General features: G+C 35.3%; 1 protein-coding gene across 1 annotated transcript; it reads left to right on the top strand.

The window, feature by feature from the left end:
* The first annotated feature begins 10,579 nt into the window (after positions 1-10,579).
* On the top strand, positions 10,580-11,521 carry LOC140509165 (olfactory receptor 10G4-like). Its single transcript, XM_072616996.1, has one exon. It carries the CDS (start codon positions 10,580-10,582, stop codon positions 11,519-11,521), a length of 942 nt encoding a protein of 313 aa, XP_072473097.1.
* Positions 11,522-13,287: the final 1,766 nt, after the last annotated feature.

Genomic DNA, 13,287 nt, shown 5'->3' with positions numbered 1-13,287 from the left:
TCTCTCCTCTTTCAAATCTCTGCTGTGATCTCCTCTATCCTGGTGAATCCAATTTTCTCTTCCTATGCAGCTGACTTAAAAATACTTAAATTCATATCTAATCTTTCCCTTGGAATTTGGTCTCCCATTTCCATTTGTATGATGGATATTTTTCACTTGGATTTCTCTCCCTCATCCCTAGTTCAATTTGTCTAAAACAAAATTCAGCGTCCCTCCTAAAACTATTTCTGTTCTCTACTTTGCCATTTGAGTTGTTTTTATCACTCTATCTTTAGTTCCTCTGACTAAATATCTTAGCATTGTCTTTGACTCCTGCTTCTTCCTTCCCTTGTCACATAAGTTGCCAAGTTTTGCTGATTATACTTTTAAAACATTTCACATATTCTCTCTTTCTTGTCTACTCACATGGTCAGTACTCCTTTTCAAAATCTTGTCACTTTCTCTGTACTGTTATAGTATCCTCCTAATTGATCTCTCCATCTCCTTTGCCTTCTCTGTTCCAATTCATCTTTCATTCTGCTGCCAATACAATGTTTTTCAGCCTTAAGACTGTCCTTGTCACTCTTCTCCTCCAAAGTATTCGATATGTCAAAGTTGCTTTTCGATAAATGGCTAACTCCTAACCCTAATATTCAAGGCACTTCATGATTAGGTTCCAACCTACCTTTCCAATGTTATTTCATGTTGTTTCCCCTCATATACAATATAATTGCCAGGCAGAAGTGAAGTGCTTATTGATTCCTGAGTTCAACATACTTTTCTTTTTCTTGCATTTGCAAAGGGCTCCTCTTTCATTCCTGGATGATCAGGATGTATCATAGTGTCTTCAGAAAAACTTGTTTGGAATCTTGGCTCTAACACTTACTAAACTTTTAAAATTGCTTAAAATGTTTAACCTTTTTGATACTCAGTTTCATCACTTGTAAAATTAGATTAATGTTACTGATACTATATATTTCATAGAGTAGTGGTGAGGACTAAGATGAGATATTTAAAGTATTGTTTAGTGTCAGCATTATTACTGACTTGATTTCAGGTGAATATGTAGAATCAGTGAAAGGACTGAGGAAATGATTCCAAGAAGGTTATGTCAGGACTTCTTTAAAGACCCCAGAGTTTTCCTTCCTTGGCCGGATTACTTTGGATAAACACAAAACTCATTGCCCCTCTATTAGGCAAAATGAAAAATATAATGCAGGAAATTGAATTTGTGGGCAAAAGGAACGCTGTTTGAATTGACAACTCTAGGACAAGATAGGAAAGAAAATGATTAATACATACTAATAAAAAAGAAAAGTAAGAATATGAAAAGTTTATAACAGATCTCTCTCCCATCTTGCTACACTACAGGTTATTTATTTTTGAACAAATGATAGCTTTATTTTGTAGTTGTAGGAAAAGAAACTCAGTCAAGAGATTGAAATTTATCAGATGAGTAATTATAAGAACATTGTGAATGAAGGACTTTATAATTACAAAGAAATTTCTGAAAAACCAGACTGGAAGAAGTAGAACAATATTCCTGGGCAAGAAAAAAAAATTATGAACATGAAAAAGCATCAGTATTATTTACAAATGTGAGTGTACTTGTGTGTGTGTGTGTGTGTGTGTGTGTGTGTGTGTGTGTGTGTGTGTGTATTCATTGCTCTTTGGAGGAGAATGCAAATTTAAATAAGAGTTGAGGGTGGATATCTTTTAGGTGGATCAGGGGTTTCTCTCATTATGTCATTTTTATTTTTAAAAAATTTATCTTAATGTGGTCATGCCATCATTAGCTTTGTAAAATATCAATGTTTTCCTAATATCCATTTTGATAATGTACTGTAGTATAGAGTCACTTGACTGAACGTGGAGTCAGGAAGTCCTGAGTTCAAATTTATCATACACTTCCTATGTATGATTCCAGGAAAGTCACCTAACGTCTGCTTGCCTTAGTTTCTTCATCCTAAAAAAAAAAGGGATGATACTAGCACCTAGTTCTCAGGGTTATTATGAAGAAAAATGAGATAGTTGTTTGCTTTGCAAACCTTAAAACAAAATACAAATGCTAGTTAGCAATAGTAGTATCAATACTGTTTTAAGTTTTGCCAGGCATCATTTTGCTCACAGCAATAGCCACTCATATTTCCAACGTTGCTCCTATTGAATGAAGTTTTTTTGTTTAGCATTTCTGTAAGCAACCTTCTAAGACACAAATCATACACTTTAAATGTCACAGTTATGGCCTTTAAAAATGCTTCTTTGACTTATTAAAAGCATTTCATTTTGTGTGAAAAGTCTCTCTTTGAAAGCAGAGCCAAGATAGTGCAGAAAAAGGAAGGATTCAACAGGGGTTCTCCCAAATTCTTCTCCAAACAAATTTGAAATTATGCCTCAAATTGAAGTCTGGAGTGGCAGAACTAACAGAAAGGTTGAGGTGAAGTAATTTTGGAGCACAAGACAATTGAAGCCCCAGGAAAGTGTGTATCACAGGTGGTCAGGGGTAGTTGAACTTGGAATACAGAGGTAGCTCATGAATCTGGCCTTCTAACTCTTATTTAAATTTGAATTCTCCTCCAGGGGACAATGATTACACACACACACACACACACACACACACACACACACACACACACACACAAAACCACACTCATATTTATAAATGATATTCATTCTTTTTCATGTTCAGAATTTAGGTGTTGCCCTGGAATATTGTACTTCTTCCCAATCTGGTTTTTCAGAAATCTCTTTTTAAATTATAAATCTGGCCCTCAAGCTCATGAAGTGGCCTTTCTGGATGCTTACATCAGCATCTGAGGTTTTAGGAGCTCTCATCACGCAGAGAGCAAGAAGTCTGGACAACTGGTTAAAAGCACATTACAGGATATCTTTTGTCGACATGCAATAGAGGACTCTGTTGCATTGCCTATACACAGTGCTGGATTGCATTTCCAGAGGAGGAGTAGAAAGAGTACTTGTTGACCTAAAGGTAGTTCACAGTTCCAGATCAGAGAATGATGCTTGTGATCACTCATAGGGAAGCAGGGCCCCTAGTCTCAGGTCCAAGGCAAAAAAAAAGAGTTCTGATACTTGTGACTGCAGGAGAGCAGAAGCTTGAGGCACAATTCCAGGGTCATAAGGAGCAAAAACACTTGTGGCCACAGGGAGCAGGGGCCCTGATCACAGTTCCAGGGTGGAGAATTCACAGATCAGTTCATGAAAGAGATCCCAAAATGGAAACTCCCAGGAATATTGTAACCAACTTCCAAAGCTCCCTAGTGAAGGAGAATATTGCAAGCAACCATAAACCATTCAAATACTGTGGAACTATACTCACGATCACATAGATTTAACAGCTACCATGTTAAACAAAAAGAGGACTTGAAATATGATATTCTGCAAATCAAAGCAGTTAGGATTATAAATAAGAATAATCCATCTAGAAAAAATGAATATATTCCTTCAGGGGGAAAATAGATATTTAATTAAGTAGTGGACTTGCAACCATTCCTGATGTGAAAAGACCATAGTTGAATAGAAAATTTTACTTTCAAATATAAGACTCAACAGAAGGTAAAAACAAAAAAGAACGATCTTAAAAGATTCAATAAGGTTAAACTGTTTATATTTCTCCATGGGAAGATGGTACTAATAACTCCTAGGATCTTTCTCATTATTAGAGCTGTTAGGAGGAAATATAGACAGAGGGCACAGATATGAGGTGGCAATGATGGGATGATTTAAAAAAAATAAAATTAGTGGGTGAGAAAGAAGAATGCACTGGGAGGAGAGGAAAAGGAGAGGTAGAAATGGGGGGCAAATTGTTTCACATAAAAGAGGTATAAAAAGAAGAGTTTTGTAGTGGATGGGGAATTAGAGGAGTAGTGGGCAATTACTAAAACTTGTTCTCATTGAAGTTGACTTAAAGAGGGAATAATATAGATGGTTCAACATGGAAATCAATCTTGTTCTAAAGGGAAGTAGGAGGGGAGGGGGAGAAAAGGAAAGGTAGGGGAGGGGGAGAAAAGGAAAGGTAGGGGATTGTTAGAAGATGACTAGACTGGGGGATGCAATGGTCAGGAACAAAACAGACTTTTGAGGAAGGACAGGACGAAAGGAGAGAGAAACAGACAGACAGACAGAGAGACAGAGAGAAAGACGCACAGAGACACACACACACACACACACAGAGAGAGAGAGAGAGAGAGAGAGAGAGAGAGAGAGAGAGAGAGAGAGAGAGAGAGAGAAGGATAAATGGGTAGGATAGAGGGAAATACACAACTAGTAATTATAACTGTGAATGAGAATAGGATGAAATGAAATCATGGATTAAATGGAAATAGATAATGGAGTAGATTTAAAAACCAGAATGCAGCAGTGCACTCTTTACAAGAAACATACTTGAATAAAAGTGACTCAAACACAGACAATATAGGGGACTGGAGCAGAATCTATTATACTTCAATTGAAGTAAAAGAAAGGGGGAAAGGTAGCAATCATCATTTCAGACATTGAAAAAACAAAAGGAGATCTAATTTAAAGAGACAAGCTGGGAAACTATATCTTGGTAAAAGATAACACAGACAATGAAGTAATATTAACACTAAACATATATACAGCCAATGGTATAGCATCCAGATTCTTAAAGGAAAAATTGAATGAATTATAAGAAGGAATAGACAGTAGAACTATACTAGTGAGGAACCTTAGGACTCCCCACTCAGTCCTACTCAGAACTAGATAAAACTAATGAAAACATAAACAAGAAAGAAATGAAGGATGGGAATAGAATTTTAGAAAAGTTAAATATCATAAACTTTTGGAGAAACTTGAATGGAAAGAGAAAAAAAATACCTTTATCAGAGAAGTATATGGCATGTAACACAAAGATTGACCATGTATTCGGGCATAAAAACCATACAACCAAATGCAGAAAAGCAAAGATATAAAATACATATATTTTAGAGCACTATACAATAAAAACACATTCAACAAAGGGCCATTGAAAGAGAGATTAAAAATAAATTGGAAACTACATAATCTAATCCCAAGAAATAAGTGGGTTAAAGGACAAATCATAAAAACAATCAACACTTTCATTAAAGAGACTGACAATGAGAAAGGATACCAGCATATATGGGATGCACCTAAAGCTACAGTACTTAGGGGGAAAATTTATATCTTTACATGCTTACATAAAGAAAATAGAAAAAGATCAGATTATTTGGGCATGCCACTAAAAAAGCTAGAAAAAGAACAATTAAAAATCCTCAGTTAAACACCAAATTGGAAATCACTAAAATCAAAGGAAAGATTAATAAAATTGAAAGTGAGAAAGCCATTAGATAAATAAACAAATATAAGAGCTGGTTGTGTGAAAAAGCATTAAAATGGATAACTCATTGACTAATTTTATTTTAAAAAGGGATAGAAGAAAAACAATTTACCAGTATCAAAAATAAATGTGGTGAATTCACTATAAATGCACATGAAATGAATACAATTATTAGGAGCTGTTTTGCCCAATAATAGGTCAATAAACCTAACAATCTAAGTGAAAAGAATGAATATTTGCAAAAATAGAAATTGCCCAGATTAACAGAAGGGGAAGTAGAATACTTTAAAAACTCTGTCTTAGAAAAAGAAATTGAACAAGCCATCAAGTAATACTCTAGTAAAAAAAGATATTCAAGAGAAGATGAATTCACAAGTGAATTCTACCAAAATTTTAAAAAACAATTCTAATATTATATAAAATACTTGGTAAAACAGGCAAAGGAGACCTACAAAATTCCTTTCATGACATAAATATGCTGCTGATATTTAAGCCAGGAAATGTAAAAAAAGAGAAAGAAAATAATAATCCAATTTTGAATATTGATACAAAAAATTTAAATAAAATACTAACTAGGAGATTATAACATATCACAAAGATAATACACTATGACCAGGTGGTAATTACACCAAGAATGCAGGGTTAGATAAATATTAGGAAAACTATCAACATAATTGACCACACTAAAAACAAAGCCTACAGAAATTTATGATTATTTCAACAGATGCAGAAAAAGTTCTCGATAAAATATAATATATACTTCCATTAAAACTACTAGAAAACACAGGAATAAATGGGGATTTCCTTTAAATGATAAGTACCATCTAAAACCAGCATTGTCTGTAACATAAATAAACTAGAAATCTTCCCAACAAGATGAGAGGTGAGGCAAGGATGCCATTATCACCACTATTATTCAATATTTTACTAGAAATGCTAGCTATAGCAATGGGAAAAGATTAAAAACCAATTAAAAGAATTTGAATAATCTGTCAAGAAACAAAACTATCACTCTCTGGGGACAATATATAAGTTTCCTTAGAGAATTTCAGAGAAGTTGTGAGGTGGCTCAGTGGACAGAGTACTGGCCTCTACTCAAGAAGACTTGAGTTAAGATCTGGCCTCAGACACTTGCTAGCTGAGTGACCTTGAGCAAGTCACTCTGCCTTAACCTTTTGGAGGAGGACATGGCAAACCACTCCAGTATCTTTGCCAAGAGAATCCATGAAGAGCAGGGTCATGAAGAGTCATACATGATAGAACACTTGAACAATAGTAGAGAATGGACAACAACTACCACAACAAAACCTAGTTCAAATGATGAAAACATCCGCAAAGTTGGAATATATGAATAAACCTGTGGAAATCATCAGCATTTCTCTATAATTACCAACAAGGTAGCAAGAAAAAGTAGGAAGAGAAATTGAATTTAAGACAATACAAAGTACTTGGGAGTCTGTCTGCCAAGAGAAGCAGACCAGGAACTACGTAAACATGTTACAATGCTTTTCACACAAATAAAGTCAGATGTAAGCAACTGGAAAAATATAAAGTACTCATGAGCAGACCGAAGAAACAGAATAAAAATGACAATTCCACCTAAATTAATTTACTTATTCAATTCCATACCAATCAAACTACCAAAAAAAATATATAACAGTTGGAAAAAAATAACAAAATTCATCTGGAAAAATAAAAGTCAGTATCTCAAGGAATTTACTGAAAAAATGTGAAGGTGTTCTCTAATTACTAGACTTCAAACTGTATTAGAAAGCATTAATCACGAAAACAATCTGGCACTGGCTAAGACTAATTGGTTGGTCAGTAGAATAGTTTAGGTACACAAATCATAGCAGTAAATGACCATAGCAATCTTATGTTTGATAATCTCCAAGATGCAAGCTTTTGGGACAACAGTTCATTATTAGACAAAAATTGCTGAGAAAACTGGAAACCAGTTTGGCAGATACTACATATATACCTGCATCTCCCACTGTCTTCCAAGAGAAGGTCAAAATGAATTTGGACATATAGAATTATACAAAAAACAAATTAAGGAAGCATGGAATATTTTACCTGTCAAATCCATGGATAAGGGAAGAATTTATGACCAAACAAGAGATAGAGAGCATTACAGAATGTAAAATGGATAATTTTGATTACATCAAGTTAAAAAAAAATTTTTACACAAACAAAAGCAATACAGCCAAGATTAGAAAGAAATGAGGAAAATGAGGAAAAAATTAAAGCATCTTTACCTGATAAAGACCTCATTTTTCAAAGATATAAGGAACTGAGTCAAATTTATAAGAACACGAGTCATTCCCCAGTTGACAAATGATCAAAAAATATGAACAGGAAGTTTTCCTAAGGAGAAATCAGGGTGGCTACATGGTGCAATGGATAGAGCGCTGACTTTGGAGTCATGAAGAGAAGAATTCAAATCCAGTTTCAGACCCTGGGCAAGTCATTTAGCCCCAATGACATCCAAAAAAAGGGAGAAGAAATCAAAGCTATTTATAGCCATATGAAAAGAAAATGCTCCAAATCACTATTGATTAGAGAAATAAAATTAAAACAACTCTGAGATACCACCTCAAACCTATCAGATTGGCTAATAAGGGAAAAATGACAAAAGTTGGAGAGGATGTGGGAGAAATGAGAAGGAAATATTGTTGGTAGAGTTCTTCCAGACATCCTGGAAAGTAATTTTGAATGATGCCCAAAGTGCTATGAAATTGTGCATACCTATTTACCCAGAAATACCACTAATGGTTCTATGTATCAAAGAGATTTTTTTATAAGAAAAAAAGGTTGCATAAGTACAAAAATACTTATAGTGGCTCTTTTTGTGTTGGAATTGGAAGTTGGGGGGATATTCATCAATTGCTAATGACTGAAGAAGTTGTGGTATATAATTGTGCTCCAAGAAAGTGCATCTATTGAGCAGGATGATTTCAGAAAATCCTGGGAAGACTTATATGAACTGCTGCAAAGTCATGTGAACGTAACCAAAAGAAGATTCCACACAATGACAACAATAGTGTATAATGAAAAATGCTATCCATCCTAAGAGAAAGAGCTGATGGAATATGAATGCAGGTCAAAGCATCATTTTGTTGTTTTATTTTTCTTGGGGTTTTTTTAAATCTATTTTCTTTTATAGTCTCTGTCAGACAATGAGTTTAATAAATATTTTCAATTGAATTCAAATGAATCAAATTGGAAACCATCTAGTTATACCCCTCTCAGGATCAAAATGTAGAATGAAGGGATACATTCCAGATAGGAATAAAATCAGCAATATACAGTCTATTCTGTCTTGGTATATCTGTAACTTAAAAGCTAAGGTATAGAGTAAAGAACTGGGAGTCAGAAACACTGGGTTTGAGTCATACTTCAGACATTGGCTGTGTGGTCATAGGCACATTAAATTATCTCTCTGAGCCTCAGTTTCCCAATCTGTAAAATAAGAAAGTTGGACCAAATATCCTCAAAGATCTCTTTCTGCTCTGAATCTATGATTATATAATGTTTTAAAAATTGAAGCCCCTTTCACATTAGTTGTCCTATCAGTGTAAATTGATTGAGAAAAATAATGAAAAGAATTCAGATACACTTTTAAATGAATTTCCATTTCATTAATAATACAACTTATTAAATTTGAAAATACTGATGTACATGTGTATATAATATTTATTCTGTTAACACAAAAAGTGTTTCCTTATTTATGAATCCACATCTAGCAATAATTCTGTAGCCTACTCCTCAACCTCAGGTGAGAACCATTGAGTTAAATTATCACTGTTGAATGAGTTACGAAAAACCTTTAGAAAATTGAGTAGGAATCAGGAAAAGCGCTTAGAACCCCAAGAGAGAATAAAGAATGCCCTTAGGGATGGAGATGATCTTTGCTGCCTTTCAATCATTCAAGAAATACTTTAAAATCAATTTCAGAAAAAAAAATTCCTTAAATGCTTCTAGCCCTGCAGATTTCAGAGACTAACAGATAATGATGATCCTTCTTATGAGGTTCTGACATAAAATACCACATGCATATGCAAATATGTTATATGAAGAACAGATCTATATTCACATTTGAAAACAAACGTTTTGTCTTTTGTTTTCCTGTTGAGCAGAGAGCTTTGGGATCCAGAGTGCAATCCCTTCCCCAGGGCCTGTATACCAATTTAAGTTCTTATTCTTTCTCTCCTGGCCCATTTCCTCTCCTTCTTTTCCTTGTTTAATCTTACTTAAACAATGAGTAACCCTTTTTCCTGCACTGGAAATGGGTGTGTTTTCTCTTTGAACAATTCCACATGATCTAGTATTCCTTTCAGGTCAACGAGTAGTGAAGACTCTAGAAAAGTATAGAAGATTCACATCAGAAAGAGGTGAGTTTCCAGCACTTATTAGATGTTCTGGTTTCTAAGAATTCCTTCCTTTTTTTATCCAATTAAGATATGCATAATTTATTTTTTATTATTAGTTATCTGGGTGTCCTTGGGCCAATACCCCACTGTTCACAGAGGACCACATCACATTCACTTAACTGAAGAAATATTTATTACAAACCTACTAAATGAAGGCACTTTACTAGGCACTAGGGTCATTTTTATGTTCACAACAATGTACAGTAGTGCCAGCTTTAACAGAACTTCCATTTCTTCTTGAGAATTTTGTATTCTACATAGACAAGATAGTAATTTCTAAACACATGCATATACATAAACACTTGTGCACATGCACAAACTCATGTAATAAGTCTAAGTTCTTTAATTCCTTTAGGAACTTCTTTAATTCCAGTTATCAGATTATTCTGGGCTGTGTTTGATGAGATCTGCTATGATTTAGTAAGGAAAGTCAGAAATGAGATTGGTTCCTACAGGATTAGAAAACAAACATTGGTGATACAATTTATTTGTTCCCTCTGACAAGTTCATCTATGCAGCTAGGTTGGCCTTTTCTCCTATTTTTCCCAATTTGCCCATTCTTTCTGCTTAGTTGATAGAGCACTGAACTTAAAGTCAGAAGGTATAGGTCCACATCCAGGCTGCACCAACTTATTAGTGATATTTTTAACTTTTCTGAGACTCAATTTCTTCATTTGTAAAATGATTATATATATATGAAATATATTCTAATATATATGTAATATAATATAATTTGGCAACCATGAAGTTCAAATGTTTTGTTCTATGTGGTGTGAATTCTTTGTGAATGTAGTTTCTTTCTTTTCCTTTAAGAAAGGGGTCCACTGCCTGAATGGAAAAAGAGAATCAGAGCTTTGTGACTACATTCATCCTCATGGGGATTCCCCATGCACCTGAACTGGATATTGTCCTATTTGTAATTTTCTTAGTAATCTATGTACTCACTCTTGTGGGGAACCTCCTCATCCTGATGGTGATCAAGGTGGACTCCCACCTCCGCACTCCCATGTACTATTTCCTGGCCAACCTCTCCTTTATTGACATGTGGTTCTCCACTGTTACTGTACCCAAGACACTCATGGGTCTGCTCTCCCCAGATGGTGGGGCCATCTCATTTCACAGTTGTGTGGCCCAGCTCTATTTCTTTCATTTTCTGGGGAGCACAGAGTGTTTCCTCTACACAGTCATGTCCTATGACCGCTACCTGGCTATCACTCATCCCTTGCACTATGCCACTATGATGAGTGGAAAAACTCGTGCTCTTTTAACTGGAAGTACATGGCTCAGTGGTTCAGTGCATTCTGCTATCCAAACTATGCTGACCTTCCGCCTGCCCTACTGTGGCCCCAATCAGATCCAACATTATTTCTGTGATGCTCCCCCCATTCTCAAATTAGCCTGTGCAGATACCTCAGCCAATGAGATGGTGATCTTTGTTACCATTGGGGTGGTGGCCTCTGGTTGTTTTTTCCTGATTTTCCTTTCTTACATGTCCATTGTCCATGCCATCCTAAAGATCCGCACAGCAGAGGGAAGACAAAAAGCTTTCCAGACCTGTGCTTCCCACTGCATTGTGGTCCTCTGTTTCTTTGGACCATGTGTCTTTAATTATCTGAGACCAGGCTCCAAAGATACTGTGGATGCAATTGTGGCTATTTTCTACACTGTGCTCACACCTGTGCTGAATCCACTGGTGTATACACTGAGAAACAAAGAGGTGAAGACAGCTCTGCTCAAGCTACAGAACAGAGGAGTATTTACTCAGAGAAGATAGACAATGAGTACAAAAGCATACCTATATTTTTTTCATTCATGAGTAAATCTGTCCATCAATTTGAGCCTTGTGTTTTTAATTGTTGTAAGAATTATAATGGTAATTGACGAAGATCTTTAGTTTGTTGATTGAAAGCAAAGTTATACATCTAGGAATCCAATGCCTCTCATGGACTTTTTCTAAAATGAATTTTTTTCCCTTTTACTTTCTTTTTCTCAAAGACACAGAGTGTCCACTGATAGCACATAGGCTGACAATGTCCTAAAGATACTTATTTAGCAGCAAGCAATCTTATTACTATGTTCCAAGTATGTTTGTTGACAATCTCCTTTCTTTCTACTTCTCCTACCACTGCATTCTTCCTAAACTAGCCCTTCAGCCTTCCCATAATCTATTAACACAATCTGTCCCTCTTCTCCCCATCACCTCTTTCTGTAACTTCCCTTTACTGTCTTGAAACATTATTTAACCCAGTTAAATATGGTGCTATTTTCAATTCTTGAATCCCATCCCTTGTTTCCTTGTCATTCTGCTTTTCATACCTGGCATCTTCTTATGCCACATTTATCACTTGTCTATTCTACTCCCACTGGAACCTTGTTAGGGGAAGTCCCAATATCACATACACTGGGTCCACTACAAATTCATGTCCAGCTGAGACATCACTGCTACATAGATATCTTTTTATTCATCAATTATTTATTTCTTGTAATAACCCCTATGGAAGATTTTTCAAACGTTTCTCTTCATGTCCACAATCTGAACCACCTGTCTTTCAGCACTTTGACTCTTTTTTTCCTACTGAAAAGATTATGGCTATCCTTCATCAACAGTTTTATCACATTCAGTCTCTTCTTTACATTTTAAATACTCTCTGAATCTTAACTATCCATTCCTTCTTTAATCTTTGAGGATAAGATGACCCTTTTCCTTGTCAATGATAAACTCTCCACATTTTCCCTTTATCTCATCTAATTCTACCTTCTACAGGAGTTTTCCCCTTTAATTTTTCCATTTTTCTCTTCTTATCTTCCTTTTCTATTTACATATTGGCTCCTATCCCTCTGATTACAAACATACTTAGCTTTCTCATATCCTTAAAACCTTTCCTTAATCCTACTATCCACTCACATTGGTTGTTCTGTATATCTTTTCCTTTCACTAATAAACTCCTGGAGTCATTTTAATTCATTCCCTGTACTACATCACTCACTCCCTTCACTTTCCTTTCTCAATTTAACTTCCAGCCCTGCCACTCTATTGAAACTGCCCTATGAAAGTCCACTCATGTATTCTTAGCTCATAAATTCAAAGATTTTGTCTTAATCCTTATGTTCCTTGGTTTTTCTGCAGTATGTGATCCTCTTAACCATCCTCTCCTTTTAACTCTTCTCTCCACCCTGGAATTGAGTAATATACTTTCCCCTGAATTTTCTGCTATCTGATTTCACCCTTATGGCACTTCCCCACTGTTTTGCTATCCTTCTCCAACCTCCTAAGTTTGGGTATCCCCTGGTGTATTATCCTGATATTTCTTCTCTCCTCTTTTTACAATTTTTTGCATTATCTCCTCTGTCCTGGTGAATCCACTTTTCCTTTTTTATACAGTTGACTTAAAAATATGTAAATGCATCTGTAATCTTTCCCTTGTACTTTGGTCTTGAATTTCAATTTACCTGATGAATATCTTTCAGTTGGATATCTTTTCCTCCTCCCACATTCAACTTGTCTAAAACAAAATTCAATTTCCCTCCTAAAACTATTTC

Source organism: Notamacropus eugenii, chromosome 5 (assembly GCF_028372415.1).
Source record: "Notamacropus eugenii isolate mMacEug1 chromosome 5, mMacEug1.pri_v2, whole genome shotgun sequence".
Lineage (NCBI taxonomy): Eukaryota > Metazoa > Chordata > Mammalia > Diprotodontia > Macropodidae > Notamacropus > Notamacropus eugenii.
The sequence above is the reverse complement of the archived record's forward strand: the minus strand, read 5'-3'. Positions and strand labels throughout refer to the sequence as shown.

Bases quoted from the DNA above. Each gene is read 5' to 3' on its own strand.
- LOC140509165 (XM_072616996.1), top strand. From the start codon at position 10,580: ATGGAAAAAGAGAATCAGAGCTTTGTGACTACATTCATCCTCATGGGG.